The 16,134-nt window shown below is 43.2% G+C and overlaps 1 protein-coding gene across 2 annotated transcripts in view; it reads right to left on the bottom strand.

Annotated features, from left to right (window-relative positions):
* VIT (vitrin) overlaps window positions 1-16,134 on the bottom strand; it is a 54,552-nt gene that overhangs the window by 12,407 nt on the left and 26,011 nt on the right. The window contains exons 7-13 of one of the 2 annotated variants that reach the window (XM_066178574.1): window positions 14,641-14,715; window positions 12,664-12,864; window positions 12,107-12,157; window positions 7,321-7,359; window positions 7,164-7,220; window positions 6,480-6,542; window positions 2,235-2,282 (exon numbers count right to left, since the gene is read on the bottom strand). In XM_066178574.1, the coding sequence (XP_066034671.1) occupies window positions 2,235-2,282; window positions 6,480-6,542; window positions 7,164-7,220; window positions 7,321-7,359; window positions 12,107-12,157; window positions 12,664-12,864; window positions 14,641-14,715 (534 nt within the window). The remainder of the gene's footprint in view (window positions 1-2,234; window positions 2,283-6,479; window positions 6,543-7,163; window positions 7,221-7,320; window positions 7,360-12,106; window positions 12,158-12,663; window positions 12,865-14,640; window positions 14,716-16,134) is intronic. The other variant, XM_066178575.1, reaches the window with a different exon arrangement.

The raw sequence follows: 16,134 nt of genomic DNA, 5'->3' as shown, positions 1-16,134 counted from the left end.
TGTCTTGCACCCTGGGGATAAGCTCCTAGACAAGGAACAGGGAAGAGTGCACCTGGTGTTCTGTATTTGCCCATGGAGGCCTGTTTGGATGGGGGAAACACCAGCAGGAGAGGCAGAGTGGTGATGCTGGGTCAGCACTGCCTGAGTCTGGCCACTTGTTCCTGAGTGAGGAAAAGTGATGTGGAACAGGGGTGACACCAAATGGTTCTATCCAATGATATCTGCTGCAGGAAACATTTCTGACCTCTCTCAGGCCTGAAGGTCTTGCTGGCATGGACCCAACCTGCCTTAGAAGAAGGCAAATCTTGTGCGAGTTTATGGTTAGTTTATCTGATGTGGAAGATAAAGGCAACATGACTTGGCCATGCACAGCCTCTCTTTGTTAACCACATGGATGACAATGATTGGGTTGTTTTGGTTTGTGGGGTTTTTTTTGTTTTTGTTTTTTTAATCTGAAATAGTCATCAGCCTGCCTTCATGACTGTGTATATTCCAGTACAGGCTTTAATTACACAGGCACATAATGGTTCCTCAGCAACAGACCAAAGCCACGTTGCATCCTGCAACCTGCACACTGCATACCTCACATGTGCCAGCTTGGTATCCCTTATGTGCAGCTCTCTCCACACCCCAACACCGCCCCCCCCTCCCCCCCCACCTTATTTGCAGAACAGAAAGTAGGTGGATTTAACACTGCAGTGAAATTAGAAATTAACATGTGCCATCCATTTTAGCAACTAAATTGTATATGAAGGATAATTCATAGTTAGCTATTTGCCTCATGCATTTATCTACAGCCTGTAAAATCCGTATTCTTTTCCCAGGCATACAGCTGACATTAGCCTTGTCAGCATGGAAAACTCAAGTGTAGGCAGTGCAGCATTTTTCATTTTTAAATGCCAGTGCAATTATCAGTTCTTGAAGGTTGTGGGTCAGCTGGCTGATTTGTGCTTAGTGGAACAATAAGGTCACCCACCAAATACTCGTCCCCAACTAATTGGGGAGGTGGTCAGTCTCTATGGGCCTCCCTGTTCTGCCAGTCCAATTTAATGTTGGTATTGCCATGGGAATTTCAACTCGCTGCATGGGCAGTCTACGCCATGCTAATTAAAGCTCCCTTCACTGATTGTCACAGCTGTCCATACTGATTAGACCTCCCATTCATTTAAGTAAGACAGCAGTGATTACATCCATGCCAGAAACCACTCCTTTGAAGTGACAATCTGAATTCATCAGACTTCATCACACTAGTCTATGCTGGCACTTCAGTTGCTGAGAAACTATTAATACAATATCCCTTCCCCCATGCCCAACCTTTCCTTGCATTTAATGCAATCTGTCATTTTCTGCCTCAAAATATCTCTCTGCACCCTGGCCCTCATGCTGTAGATTTTCCTTAATAAGCACAATAATGGCTTTGGAGTAAGAAGAGTATTCAAGGAAATGGCCTTTACAAGGGCCACCAGCACAGCCCTCTCCAGCATCAAAACCAGTGGTGGGAAAGACATTTTATTGGATGGTCAGGCCCCTTGTAAGAGGGAGAGTACCACGTCAGGAATTGGTCTGTATCTTTTGTAGTTTGCTTTTAACGTTCCCAAGGAAAGGGAGCTATTAAATCTGCAGTTGGGAACTGCTCCTGATTATGGGTTGCACAAGTCTTGGTCTTGTTGCTACTAAAGCCTGTTACAAAGGTAGGGGTTTTTTTTTTCCCCTTCACCAGTACTCCTAAAAATATTCTTATCTCCATATTGTCAGTTTTTAAGGCTAAAATGTCAGAAAATTTCAATGATGTTCATTATTCTTTACGTTTGACATAAACCCTCCTTTTCTTATCTGAATATCTTCCCTAAGTACGTTGACATCAGGATAATCTGTCATGTTCTTCACTGATTGCAGCTCTAAACTGTGATCTCAGCTGTGGAATTCCCAAAATACTTTCTCATTTACAAGTGGATTTCAGTGGTTAGAACCCCTTTCCTGTAGTGTAGGTGCCAACTCTTTCCAGAGCTCATCTCTTCTGCTCCTGCTTTAGGCAAGAACTCAAGAGTGACAAAAGCACAGAATAATCTGCTACGATGTAAACAACATACCTTATCTATAATTTAAATGCTGTAATTACTTCTTAAAATGAGATTGTTATCACCAGTGTCATGGGCTTGATGAATAAATAGGTTTAGCTTTTTCTATGTGTGATGGTGTTCCCAGACTAGTTACTAGATGCTTTATATATTTACCTGTGTCAAAAAGGCTCAGTCCAGGTTTCCATGAGTCTATTTCCATTGCTTTCACACATGAAAGAGAAAAAAAAAAAAACAACAACAAATAAAAAACTATTACTGACAATAGTGCAAATACTAGAGATCACTAAGTTCTGACTCAATTTAGAAAGGTCAGTTCAGACAAAAACTTATATTAACAACTTAGGAGCTGAGGAAATCAGTACACCTGGGAACTTTTATGTGCACATTTCAAGCCATAATTAGGAGCCTTGTATCACTGCCCTTAGAGCACTAATCTTTTTTAAGGTTTTAAACACACCTCTCTAGATCTATTTTGGTCTTGTTCCTCTAAATTGCATTGATACTGAGGCACAGACCTCAGTATAATTTGTTTGGTTTAGGTTGTTTTTCACTGAAAATCTGCAAGTACCTCTCACCTGCAGATTTCTCTATCCCCTCAGCCCACCCAAACACGAAGTTGTCTAAAATTTGCTTGCCATTTATTAGGCATGGATAACATGAATAACTTCATCAAAATTGCTACCCTTATAGATAAACCTTAAAATGCCTTTGTTTTTGGAACCTGGTGAAAGATGTTCCCAAAAAGTGATGTTTTGCTCGGGGTTGCAGCCAGATGAATGCCCTTGCATCTGACTAGGACAGAAACAGTTCCTTGGAATCTCAGGAAGAAAAGATTTAACTCTATTGAAGACCCAATAAGCTGCACAGAGCTGGTGTGTGCTTGACTAGAGCCAGTGGTGAACTACAACATAGGCTTCAACAAAGGGCTTGCCAGTGTCCTCCAGCCTAGAGAGAGCACTGACCTTGTCCTTAGGTTGCCTTTCCCATGAGGAGCTATCAGCTTTTCTTTGGGAGGGAGACTTGCTGGAGGAGACTGATGGCTGGATAAGGTGTGCGGTCTCCCTTAGGGCAGGAGGAACCCTGTCATGTTTCATTGCTAGGGTGATTTCCCTCCTTATCCTGGGCACTACGTAAACACCCTAGGAAGGATCTAAAAACTGGGGAAAGTGAAGTGCAAAGTCAATCATGATGCACACAGAAGTTTTTTTTTGTGATTTTGCTTAGGAGGAGAAATTGGATAAAGGAAGGGCAGGCCTGGGGAAGGGGAAAAGAAAGAAGAGGGAAACCAGAAGGACTATTCCTATATTCTGGCAGTGTTTTTTGCAAGTTTTATACATCCTTCAGCAGAATCATGAGCAAACAGCAGTGACAGGAGCCAGGGGTGATGATTGCAGAGCAGGAGGACCCCACCCACAGAGAAGAGCTGATGCTCATTTTTTATCAGAGTGGCCAACATATCTCCTGGACGCTGTCACTGAGAGGAACTGATTTCAGTGAAATCAGTTTGTGAGTAGAAAATCTCCAAAGGTGTGCTTCCCCCTCCCAGACTGGAGGAGCACCCAGTGATTGTGAAAAAGGAAGATTCATATGAAGCTGCTTTTCATCCTGACCAGCTGAAAAGAAAAACCAGACAAAGAGCAAATTGCGAAGACCGTGCACTTCTCGAGTCTTCTGTACAAATATACTGCTCTATGAGTTGCAGTGGCAAACCTGTTGAAAGCAGTAGGAACTGTATGGCACGTGGAACCAGCTGAGGATCTGCGTAAAGATTTGCCCTCTTTTCTCTTATTCATGTGTCAGGATGTGAGCTGAAGGATCAGAGCAATTGAATGTGCTCATCTCATGTGTCACAGGTTTGTTTCTGCTACCACCTCACAGGGAGCATCCTCAGAAACCAGGCTTCTTTAACATCTCTGACTGTTTACAAAGACAGGCAGATGCTTTTCAGAAAGACAGGCAGATGCTGAAAACAACTGGTTTTTATCAGTAGGAGCAATGCTGAGGATTTTCTAGATTAACAATTAACAACTTCTTCAGCTCAGATGTCCACAGGTACTCTAGTCTGTCCAAATCCCTGTGGGTGGGAGCTGTCTATTGCTTCTTCATCCAGTCTTCTCAGTTCATGCATTTAGAACATTCTGTGGCAGTTTACTGTCCTAATGAAGAAGACAAGTACCAAGAACGCAAGATCAGTACCAAGAATCTGTGGTAGCTGGATGCAAATATGCAAAATATGCAGCTTTTTGAGTGACCTGTTTATCCAGGCAAAAGCTCTATTTCTTGCATTTGTCCTAGACACGTAATGAAGAAAACTGTCCATGAAATGCCTATCTGACAGTGAAATGACTATTTTTATAACTGGGGCTTTTTTTTTTTTCCTCACTTGAAGATGCGCATAAAAAAGGTTTGATTTTAAAAATACGCCAAGACTGGTGCCTTTAAAAAAAAGAAAGACACCACCACCAAAACTCTTCAGTATAGTTGCCTTGAGAAACATTCCTTAAAACCCAAGACTAAGTGAGTATGGGATTTCAAGAGAGTTAATGTGCATTGCACAAGTAACTGGTGTGTTGGAGAAGGCGTTTTTCCCAGCACACCTTTTTGGCAACCTGAGAGGAAGTTCCTCAACATCACATCCAAACCGTCAGAACTGACCGCTGCTCTTTGCACACGTTGGTGGGATCAAGAAGAACAACCTGCCTTTCCAAGAAAACAACGACTTGTTCAGGAATTTTCCTTTGATTGTTAGAAAAATGTGCTGCTTGAAAGCAGCACATCTGAGTTGCCACATTCAGGACTGAAAAAAGGATCGGAACTTACTGAAAATACAGCAAATATGTGTTTGTATTTCTTTTCCTTCTTGTTCTGTGATGCAGAAAACAGAATAATTTATGATGGGAAATTTGTGCCTTTTAAACACTTTAGGGTGACCTTAAGGAACCTTAAGTGATTAGGTGGGGTCAAACATTGGCTTTGGTTTAAGTAAGACTCAGCAGTATTCTCCCATTTTTCTGGCAAAGATTTGGCTAGCCTGAGAATTAGCCAGCACATCCTTTGGTATGGCCAAAAAAGTATGGAAAAGACAAACACAGATGGGAAATAGAAAAAAAGAGAAGGAGATTGAAATGAGGAGGAGTAGAAAAGTGAGGGAATGGAATACATCTTAGGACAAGTGGAATTTCAATATGCTGCAACCAGGTCAACTACAAATGGTCATTTTGACCAGGAGATTGCTGGGTGAGATGACTTGGCTGGAATTATCTGGGAAGATAATAACATATCCTGCATAATGACATCCTCTAACCTCCACATGAATGACCATTTGGCTCTTCCCTGCTGCAGTACTGCTCCTGTGATTCCTAGTTCCCACCAAAGCCCTCAGGGCCCAGGGACACCTTCATCTGCTGGAGTCTCTCCCTCCCCAGTGGGTTTGGCTGTCCATGCCAGAGATCAGCACTAACACATTGCAGCACTTGCCTTGGCCAGGGCTGTGTGTGAGGAAGGGCTGTGGGAAGCATCCATGACACAGCACAGAGGTGCACACCCTTGCCTTTGCTCCTTTTACCTGTGCCTAGGCTTATGCCTTGCTGTCTTGACCCAGACCTTGCCTCACTTGCCTGGTGCCCTGCCTCAGCTGGTCAGACCTGCCTCAATCCTGAGGACCTGCCTGGCAGCCTGGGCTCTTGGGTCACCCTGGGAACCACCACTGGACCTGCTCTGCTGCTCTTGTTGGGGCTTTTTGGGACTGCAGCCTTGGTGCAGCCCTGCATGCCTCTCTGCAACCCGGCTCCCATCCCGCACCCACCCTGGGGGCTCCCAGACCAAACCTATCTCTGAGAAACTCTGCTGTCCATCAAGGGAGAGTCAGTGTTGGTGTGTGCGCTGGGAGCTCTGGAGCCCCAGGGACATTGTTGTAGGCCTTGCAAAGTGCCTGCTGACGGGACTGCTTGCTGGGGAAGGGTCAATGGCACTTCCAGGAAGAGAGAACAGTACAAGGGATGTTTCTACCCCCAGTATTAAAAGCAACCTCTACTTTCACTGTCAGCCTAGAGGTTTCTGGGTACCACAGGAACAGAAGATCTAGCTCTATCAAAGACCTGATAGGCTGTACAGAGCTGGTTGTTTGTTTCCTGTTTTGACTAACTAAGAAGAAAAATTGAAAACACTTTGTAGATGTTGCTTCCCACGGCCTGAACAACAGGTCACCAGTGACTGAGCTTTCCTTTGCCTTTCGCTTTCAGGAAGCTGCTAGCTGGCTAGCATTTGTGCATGTGTGCATGAGTCTTGCCCTGGTCCTCCTCCAGGATGCAGGAAAACAATGTGCAGTACAGGGGCTAATTTGTGGTTGCTAAAACTATTAAAGAGAGTGGAAAATCTGCTGGTAGCAGTCTTGCTCACCCAGGTGGACTGGAGAGCTGGCAGCCCTCTGGAAGGTGGCAGCAGGCTCTTGGCGCTGAGCACCTGCATGATCAGACAAAGAGGGAAAAGGTTAAATAAATGCCAGTGGATGCCAGTGGGCGAGGACAGAGAAGCATCATCACAAAGGATGCAGTGGTCCCAAATTTTCTTTCTGCACGTTTTCAAACCACACAGAAAAGGAAGATGGAAACTATGAATTAATTAAAAAAAAAAAAAAAGGCTGAAAGAGGCTGGGAAAAGAGTTAAAATGTTAGTAGGTGCTGCACAGTGCAGCTATTAGCTGGTCCACTGGAACAACTGGTAGTGGGTCCTGGGATGCTGACTATGCTTAGGGCCTGTGAGCTGGGTCAGGACTTAGTCCTGCAAACCTACACAGACACAACGTTTGCCTCTCATTTTGCAGCAGCGAATGTTATAAAAGACCTCTGTAGATGATTTTAGACTACTGTTTTGAGAACAATTCCATGTTTAATCAATCTTGTTTACTTTTTACTTTTTTCCTTAAAAGTTACACTGTTGTCACACAATGACCACTGTGATGTCTTCTCTCACTGCAGCCTGGTATGAACATGGTCAGGAGGGAAAAACAGTGTGTTACTTGGTAGACGTAAGTGGTAAAAATATCTGCGGGGAGGAAACAGAGGAGGATTGTAATGCCTTTACCTGTATTGTGCCGTAAAATGTTCCTGATACTTGCAGAGGTGGAAGTGCCCCTGAATGCTTTGAAAATATTGTATTGGTTAGCACATGGAACTTAAACACAAGGTTTTTAGTATTTGAGCTGTACAAATCTACTGGCTGTTGTTAAATTAAAACATACCTGTATTCTGTCCTCTTCCTTGTGCAGCCTGAATCTGTCCTAAGTAGACATCAAAGTGGAAAAGAGCGATTTATTACACCATGTTTGGTTCAGTACTACTGTTACATATACATAGCTTTTTCACTAGTCTCACTTTGTAGCTGTTAGAATTAATGGTTCATATCTAGAGTTGTCATTAATAGACTTTCTTAGATGTTTACTATATATTTTGAGCCTGCTTAAAAAAGAATTATCTTGCTCTGTCTGTCATACAGATTAGCCTTGTTAACGTTCCCTTCAGTTATTACTTCTACAGGTCTCTGGTCTGCATTTAAAAGATCTGCAGTTACTTCTGTGATTTGCTTTCCTTTGTAGTTTTCTTTCTCTCACTCACACTGGTGGTCTGTGTTTATTGCAGTACCATTCAGTTGTCCTGGTTGTGTGAGGAAGGTTTTAACCCCAACCCCAAAAAAACCCCCAGACCAGATACTACTACCCTTTTGGCAGAGATTAAGTGGATATGAGCAAGCAAGCAGACTGTAAGTAATGAGACAATGGAAAAATAATGTGAGAGAATTCATGTGTCTGACATGTCTTCTATACAAAAGGCTTTTTTTAAAGGTGATTGGGTTAAAAAATTCCCATTGTTCAAAAATACTAAAGGCTCAAAGCATTTGCAGATGAAACCCATATCTTCAATCATGCCTTTCATTTCATTAATTATTCTTAAGAAACCTGTTAACAAACTTATCCTTTAACAAGCCTTTATTCATTAGTTTTCCCAGAAAGATTAATTTGAAAGCCTGGTGAAATCAGTGGGAATGTTCTAGCTGACTCTGTGAACACTGGACAGAGGCCCAGGAGGTTATTTTATCAATAAGATGTCATCAATGAGACCATTTTGAATGGTTGTCTCAGAAAACAGGAATTGCTGCTCCGTGGTAACTTGACATTGCAAAATTAGGTGACAGTAAGCAGCTTGTGTTTGACCCAAACTTGAACCTTCCAGGCCACTAGAAGCCCTTTGATGGGATTTCTAGGAGCTGTCCTGAGAGACCTTGTAAACTCCAGATGCCAAAGAGATCCTGTTTATGGAAGTAAGGGGCTCATCTGCCAAAACTGGCAAGGCTTTTAAACTCTAAGCTTGTAAGGCTCCAGATGGACCACAGCTATACCAGGCTGAGTATTCAGATTTCGGAGGGAAAAATCTGTTTATGCAGCAGTCAGTGTTGTATGGGATTGTGCAGGGCAGGTTTACACACAGGAGATCAGTATGTGCCAAACTGGTCGTAGAAAATTAACTCCGAGTCTCAGAGCTGCCCTTGTTTCATGTTTGCCATTACTGAACCCCAGTGTGTATCTAATGCTCTTTACAAGGTCAGTAGAAACAGAGTACAAGAGGGTAAAAGAGAGATTACCTCAGTATCCAAGAATTTTATGCCACTTTTAAATTTTAATTTGATGTTAGCAATGTGGATGTCTCTCTATGCTCCTTTTGACTGTGCTGGGCTGTGGGGCTGCTCCCTCTTGCTGTACCTCCCAAAGGCACATTACCCCCATCCCTGCAGTAAGCTGCTTTCTGCCATGCTTTTGTTGGCTGGGGCAAACATGGTAGTGGTAGAGGAGGAAAAGTTGGAATTGCACTTCCACGTTGCAAGGCTTGTTCTTCCTTCAAATGTGAAATGCCAGTGAGGCTGTGGCATGGAAATATGTGTTCATTAGAACAGAACTCTGTGCAAGCTGGAGGCCAAGCTAGGACTAGGAGAAGTCTGTAACAAACTGGAGATGGACAGTCCCAGGCAAATTCCAAGAACTGGGTGAAAAATCAAAGTAGTGGAGCAGAGAACCCTTGGCTGGGAGCAAGTGCTGTGGTGAGCAGAGAGGCATGGAGGCAGGGAATGATGAGAACAGCAGTTTACGTGCAGTTTAGAATGAACCTTGTGAATAGTGAGAACTGATTTGAGAAGAAAATGAGCTACTCTGTGCATAAAACATGCCTGGACATCTGCAACGTGGTCAGCACCCTTGATGGGTTAAGTAGTCAGGGATAACTTGGGGAGAAAGGCAGCATCCAAAAATAAACACCAGCTGCTCTCCCTGGTGCCAGGATGGAATGTTTGTCCAGTGCTTCCTGAAGGCATGAGCCCTACTGGTTTTCCTACTGGAGAAGAGCTTTCAATGCCCTCTCTAGCACTTACACTACCGTCTCATGTCCTTGCAATACTTTTCTTTTTACTGCCCTATTAAGTCACAGCTGGGGATGAAATCTGTGTAGTGGACCATGGAAAGCAGTGCCCAGCTTAGAATCTCAGTCTGAAAAGAAGTTCAACCATTGAACCCATCTGGACACAGAGGGCAGGAAAGCACCTCACCTGAGGATACCCAGGAAATCGCTGCCTGATGCTTGGTTGCCAGCTCAGTGCTTCAACATGGCACCAAGGATCATGACACAACTTATGATTGCAGTGTTCACAGATGCACTGGATTTAGTCCCAGTCCTCATCTAGGGTCCAAGCTGCTGTGCAAGAAAGGATTGCTTGAAGAGCTGGGATGGGAGAGAACAAGTGAGCTTGTGGCCCTTGGGAGTGTGGTGTTGTGCCTCTGTTGGACAGAGGCAGAAGCCCTAGTAGGGCAGGCGGGAATCAGCTGTCACAGGGCACACCAGTCACTTTAGTGTTTCTTCATTCAGCAGTTTTGGCACATCAAGTCTTTGAAGCAGGGGGCTGGCAATGGAGCAGAGTCTCCATTATTTTTTCTGTTACTCTATCCTTGACAAACAGAAGATAAAGGGGAAAGAATAGCAAGAAATAGGGCAGCAGTTTTGCCCCTGCTCTCATGCTCTAATCTGCAGGTCCTGCTTTCCTTTTGCGCCTGTGAACTATTGCCAGTACCAGTGGCTGGGAATGGAAATGGTGCGTTCATTCTGACTGTGCTCTGTTTTGTAGCTATTTACTTTTGAGGTGTCTTTTGCAGGCAAACTACCAGTGCACAGTGAGAGGTAATTTGTGAGTCTCTGTGAGCCAGGATGGACTGGAGAACATTTGATTCTGTTCAGTCAAGCCAAATTCTGGTTAAGAACAACAACAAGAAACTCTGGCCTGAATCATAGCAGTGGATCCTAAAGGCTTCTCAGACCAAGAAAATTGCTTTGTCTATGGTCATGACAGCAAAACTGTATTTGTCCTTTCTGTATTTTTTGATTTATCCAGCTCTTCTCTTTCACAATCAAGAAGTGTTCAGGAGAATTCAAGAAGCCAGATATTGGGTACTGACATGCTGGATATAATGCTAGAAATGAAGTCTGTGAAATCAGAAGTGGGTCTCTACCACTCCAGCTCACAGTAACCTGTTCTTAGCTCTGATCACATTAATATTTTGGGAATTAATTTATTCTTAGAACTTCAGTCAAGAAAATTGTGAAGAAAGATGGATCCAAATTACAATTAAGTAACCACTGAATACATTGGAGAATTTGAGGGTTTTTTTGTTTTGGACTCATTGGTTGGTTTTTAGTTTGGTTTGGTTTGGTTGCGTTGCTTTTTTTTTTCTTTTCCCAATTTTTGACTGAATTATTTGTCTTACTAAAGACAAATACAACCTTCCCACTGATTTCAGTGTTGCCAAAACTTTACTCTCAACACTCATCTCTTCCTGATTGGGGAATCTTAAACAGGTTTTCCTAATTGCTAGTAAAGACAGTAAAGGCCTCCTCCGTGCTCAGCCTGTGGGAACAGGAAATAGAAAAGAAAGCAACAAGCAGAACCAAATTAACAGGCACATTAGGTACTGAATGATGCAGATTTCCATGGAATTTAAACCCCTTTGAATCGTGTGGTCACTTCTGTAAATCTTCCCATGCACATGGCTACCTGCGCATCTGACTTGATAAGATTAACCCCCTCCAGCCCCTGCCTTTTTTCTGCACTCACAACTGAATTTTACTTAATTATGCTTCCCCTCAAGACCTGAATTATCCAAAAGATACTTGCCCTGCCATGCTCTTGGCTGTGAATTACTTGGCAGTGGGGATGACTGCAGTAATGGATGTGAGAGGAAAGCTGAGTTGAAAGCACTCAGAAATAGCTATGGAGCATGAAAGCTAATGATAGTCCAGCTCCCTTTTCACTCAAAAGCAATCCTGTCCCCATGTTCAGAACCTTTCAAATGTATTGAAAATATTCTCCTTTTCTTGCCTGCACAGCTGAGCAATTGCAGAGTGTATGGATAAACACTTCTATACACTTGCACTGCAGGCTGGGGGCTGGCTTGAGAGCAGGCTCCTAGCCCGAGATGCAGCCACCATTCTGCTGTCAATAACAAGTGGCAAGCCAGGAATAACATCACATGTATGCCAGGCTCAGAACCACAGCCTGAGGTTTTTGAGAGAAGAGTGCTTTAACCTATGTCAGCATTTCAGAGCTTTCAGCCCTAAGCTTAGATGCTATGCAGCCCTCTGCATTGTGTATTTTACAACTAAATCAAGTCTCCCTTTGAAGGAGTATGACAGAAGGAAGTAATAGGAAAACATGATTCCAACAGAAAAATCTTTGTCTCAAATATTTGTCTTCTTTTGCAAAACCCAGCTTTTGTCACAGCTGAAATGGGCAGATACTCACTAGAAAGGCTTCCTCAGAACTGTGGGTGATCAGCATCTTTGACATTCAGGCCAAGCGTCTGTTTTTCAGTTTAAATCCAGACTTGGATTCAGTCAGTGAGTTTGCTGAGGCTTGAAAGGTTATTGAATCATTGCTGCCCCAAAATACACTGTGCTGCATGCCTTGTGGCATACTTACTTCACCATACTTACTTGCTGCTGCGGCTACCACAGATGCGTACGCTGGGTGGACACTGCTAGAACCTAAAAATAAGAGATTTTAATTTTCAGCTATTGAAGCAAAACCCCACAATGCTTATGAATAATAATAAATGAAGAAGGAAAGAGTAAGGAAGATCAGGTGTGCAAAAAAAGTATGAGAATTCCTTCACAGTATCCTAATCTTTAAAATTCAAAAGCTGTTACAAAAATATATTACAACTTTAATCTATTGGAAGTTATCGCAAAATTATTTCTAAGATGAGTCTTCACCTATCTGTTGAACTCTCAGTCTAGACATGAGAATCAAAGAACTGTTTATTGACTTCTATACCTGAAAATCATCACAGCACTTGGGGATCGAGAGCTTACTCTCACATGAATTGGTCTGCTGGACTTACATATTTTTTTCCACTCCTAGTATTTCTACATTGAATTACTGAACTTGTGATCTTCTAAATCGTGGTATATCCAGCTGTATATCTTATTCCTTAAATTTTAGGAAAGCTGTCAGTCCAGAGGAAAGCAATGCAAACATCCATGCTACTGACCCATATCTCTGACCCTGTGCAGTCCAGGTCTGTTCTTGGCTGGAGCTGCTGTGGTTCTGGCAGCTGCAGGTGTTGTGTTGGGCAGTGGCACTGTGGTGGAAGGATCTGTCGTCGTCGTGGTCGGTGTGGGGGTTGTGGTGGGCATTTGTGTGGCTGGCGTCGGCACTGGAGTTGTCTGGTACTCTTTGCGGGCCGTGTCCCCTGTAGAAATATTGACTTGTCACTGTGGCTGGAGGTGTGACATGTATGGAAGCAGCAGCAGCAGCACTCAATGTTTAAAGCAACCCAGAAACTGACATTCTCTTCAGGATGCCCACAAGCATGCTCATCTGTGGAGCCTTAGGGCCTTCATTGTGGAGCCTTAGTGCCTTCATTGTGGTGCCTGCGTGATGCTCTGCTCTCAGAGGGTGCTGACAACAGCCTGTTGCAACATTAATGTCCCCCCTACACTTCACTGCTTTGGCCAGGAACACTTATCAAACTGACAGATGTCTCAGACCTGTGGAATTGTTCAACCTGCCAGTTGCAGATTCTGTTTTGCCATCATCTTTTCTCAGTGTGATTAAGCACTTAGAAGGTCCATTTAAATGGAAATCAGCTGGCATCTGGTAGTAAAGATGGCCAGTCTGAGTCATATACCAGAAAAAAATTGCACTGAAATGTTTTTGACAGAAGGACAACTTTCAGATAAAAATGATTTGGGGGAGTGGGTCAGGGCCAGAGCAGGGAGTGTCAGGGTTTTGGCTGAGGGGAGTGGGGAAGAGCACCACCTGGAAGGTGCCAATCTCATCTAAGTTTGACTCATCTCACAGTTGCTATTCCTTTTAAAATGTATCATCTGTTGTGAGAACAGTGACAATTCTAGTTGCAAAATATACATCCTAAATGTCCATATAAAAAATTGTCAACATGATTAGGTTCTTCCAAGTTGTTTTCTAAAAAAAAAAAGGTTCTTCACCGTTATCTTTTCCATCTAGCTACAGAAAACTGCCCTAAAATATATTCCATGTTAACCTCTTGGTCTCGTTCCTTTCCTCCCTGCTGATAGCCCTGGGGATGGCCTGACACACTGTCTACATTGAAAGGGAATGGTGCACACTCTATTCACTGCTGCACAACACAAGCCTGTATTTTATTGCTATTTCTGGATGTTCTCCCTTTCGAAGGCATCGTTGTGAAACTGTCTGGTGGATTAATTATCACCTAATGCTAGGCAGTGAAAAACTCAGATCTCAGACAGTTTTAATGGAATAATGCTGAAAGAGGGCTCAGAAGGAAAACAAAACAACTCGGCTGAAAAAACCAGCATGAATGGCTCTTTTTGGGCTGAACAGTGCACTGCTCCATGAAACTGTGCTAAAAGAAAGAAAACAGAGGGCACAGTGAGTCTTCCCCTGTGATCCTGTGCTGCTGGAGCAGGGAACAGGCACACTGGCCAGTTTTATACCCCAGTCTATGAGGAGCAAGGAAGCTGGAAGCTAACAGTATTAGCAGAAAAGCTGAGGAAGCAGCATAGTAAGAACAGAGAAAAGCTGTTGCCTTGGTGCATGCTGGCTAGGTTCCTCGTGGATCCTTTAACACAAGAGGAGGGGTCTTGAGGGGTAGCTGTTCCCAGTGCTCCTGTGGGCAGGGTACCCATCTCTTTCACAGTAACTTCAAAGGGTGTGCAGGGCACGTGCCCTGCATAAGAGAACCCTGCCAAGAACCATAATGCAAGATTTTCAAGTTCACAAAACCTGAACTCATCCAAAGCACAAGAAGAAATTAAACTCTGTGGGTGCCCTCTTCTCTGAATTAGCAGGAGTCCTTCAAGCACCATTGCAGTTTGGTTTGACGGGAAAGGGGCTATGGAGAGGAGGTTGGATTGGAGAGGTAAAGCTGTCTGTGTAAGCAGTGTCAAAATGCTTCCTAAAAGCACCTCCAGGCTGATTAGGTGGGTTGGATACTGTAAAGAGCACCAAGATCCCCAACCCTTACCTTGATCTGATACTTTTTCTGATGTGTTAGTGGTGTCTGCACTCTTCATACCGTCTTGCTCTGGTTTTTTAGGCTCTGAAGCAGAATTGAGCACATTAGAAAAGGCAGCTCTGTAAGAAAATAATTTCAAAGCCTCCCATCTAGAGATTATCAGTCCCCAAAGGAAGGCATCCTGTCACATGCCATTAGGTAGGTCTGGCAGTCCAATCAGAGCTTTATCACCTACTGAGAAAAAGCCATGACTGGGGAGTAGTCACCCCCTATCTTTCATGCCAAACTTAGGCATTTTTACAGCCCAAAAGCTCCTATTAGTATCAGTAGCATTTCTGAAGTGAGCGAGAAGTATGGGGGTTTGCCACCAATTGGCCAATACTCATAAAGATTTAATGCATCGTATTTTTTTCCTCTGAGTAGTAGCATGTTCTGAGAACCAGGGTCATGATGTGTGTATGTTGTTTGGGAAATGCTTGCTAATGTGCAATCTTTCAGTTGCTAATTCGTGTTCAGATGTATTTCTTTCTTGCCTGACATTTTGAGATCATTACAGGACCCAATACTGAATGCCATAGACCGGCTTAGAAGGAAAAGGGAGAATTTTTTGTTCTTTTTTTTTTTATCTCTAAGACCCAGAGACATCAACATACTTGGAATACTTATTACAGTTTATTTACTGATACCTCACAAAATAATCTGCTTCTGCTTTTTTTATCTGACTGAGTACTGGAGGATTTTCTTCTCCCCCCCCCCCCCCCTTTTTTTTTTCTTTTTCTTTTTTTTTTCTTTTTTTTTTTTAATCCTCTAGCACTTTTGGCAGCATCAAACTGTCTGAGAATTTACTGCAGTGTTAATGTTTTCCTAAAATTTTGTACTGTTTTTTCTAAACGTCTTTTAATAGTTTTGAGCAGCTGTGCAGAGTTACAATTTCGGGAAGGATTTTCTTGCCATGTCCACCATTTGAGAAGCACTGTAACCACCAGGAGCATTTAAAGAAATGTCAGGCACTATGAATCTCTGGCATCTCTGGGATGAGGACTAAAATTGCATCTCTGACAGCTGATCAGGTATGAAGCAGGATTTTTTGTTAGTCTGACAGCAGTGAGTGTAATACTCAAAGGACCGCTATTGCCTCCTGCAGATAATGGATTTAAGTGTCAAAGTGAACAGTGTCATCTCTGTAATTAAAGTTAGAAGGAAAAAGTAGCTTTTTTTTAAAATATTAAAAAATAAGTGGGAAATTCTCTTTCACGATATGGCCCTGGCTGCATATTGCAGAGATTTTTATCTTAAAGACAAGCTGTTTCTAACAGAAAACAGCTGAGATGGCTGAGTTGAGGTGGCAGATCTAAGGGGGGTTGATAGGCCTGAGGAAGATAGACTGTGACCATCAGATCTCTTTGCTACCTGTGGGACAAGGCTGGGCAAAAGCAGGCAGTGACATTGGGTTTGATGGAATAGTCGCTTGCTCCTCTGGTAATCCTGGGCTTTCTCTGCATG

This window comes from Chamaea fasciata, unplaced genomic scaffold (genome assembly GCF_029207755.1).
Source record: "Chamaea fasciata isolate MVZ Bird 193981 ecotype frontalis unplaced genomic scaffold, bChaFas1.0.hap1 SCAF_3, whole genome shotgun sequence".
Taxonomy (NCBI): Eukaryota; Metazoa; Chordata; class Aves; order Passeriformes; family Sylviidae; genus Chamaea; species Chamaea fasciata.
The sequence above is the reverse complement of the archived record's forward strand: the minus strand, read 5'-3'. Positions and strand labels throughout refer to the sequence as shown.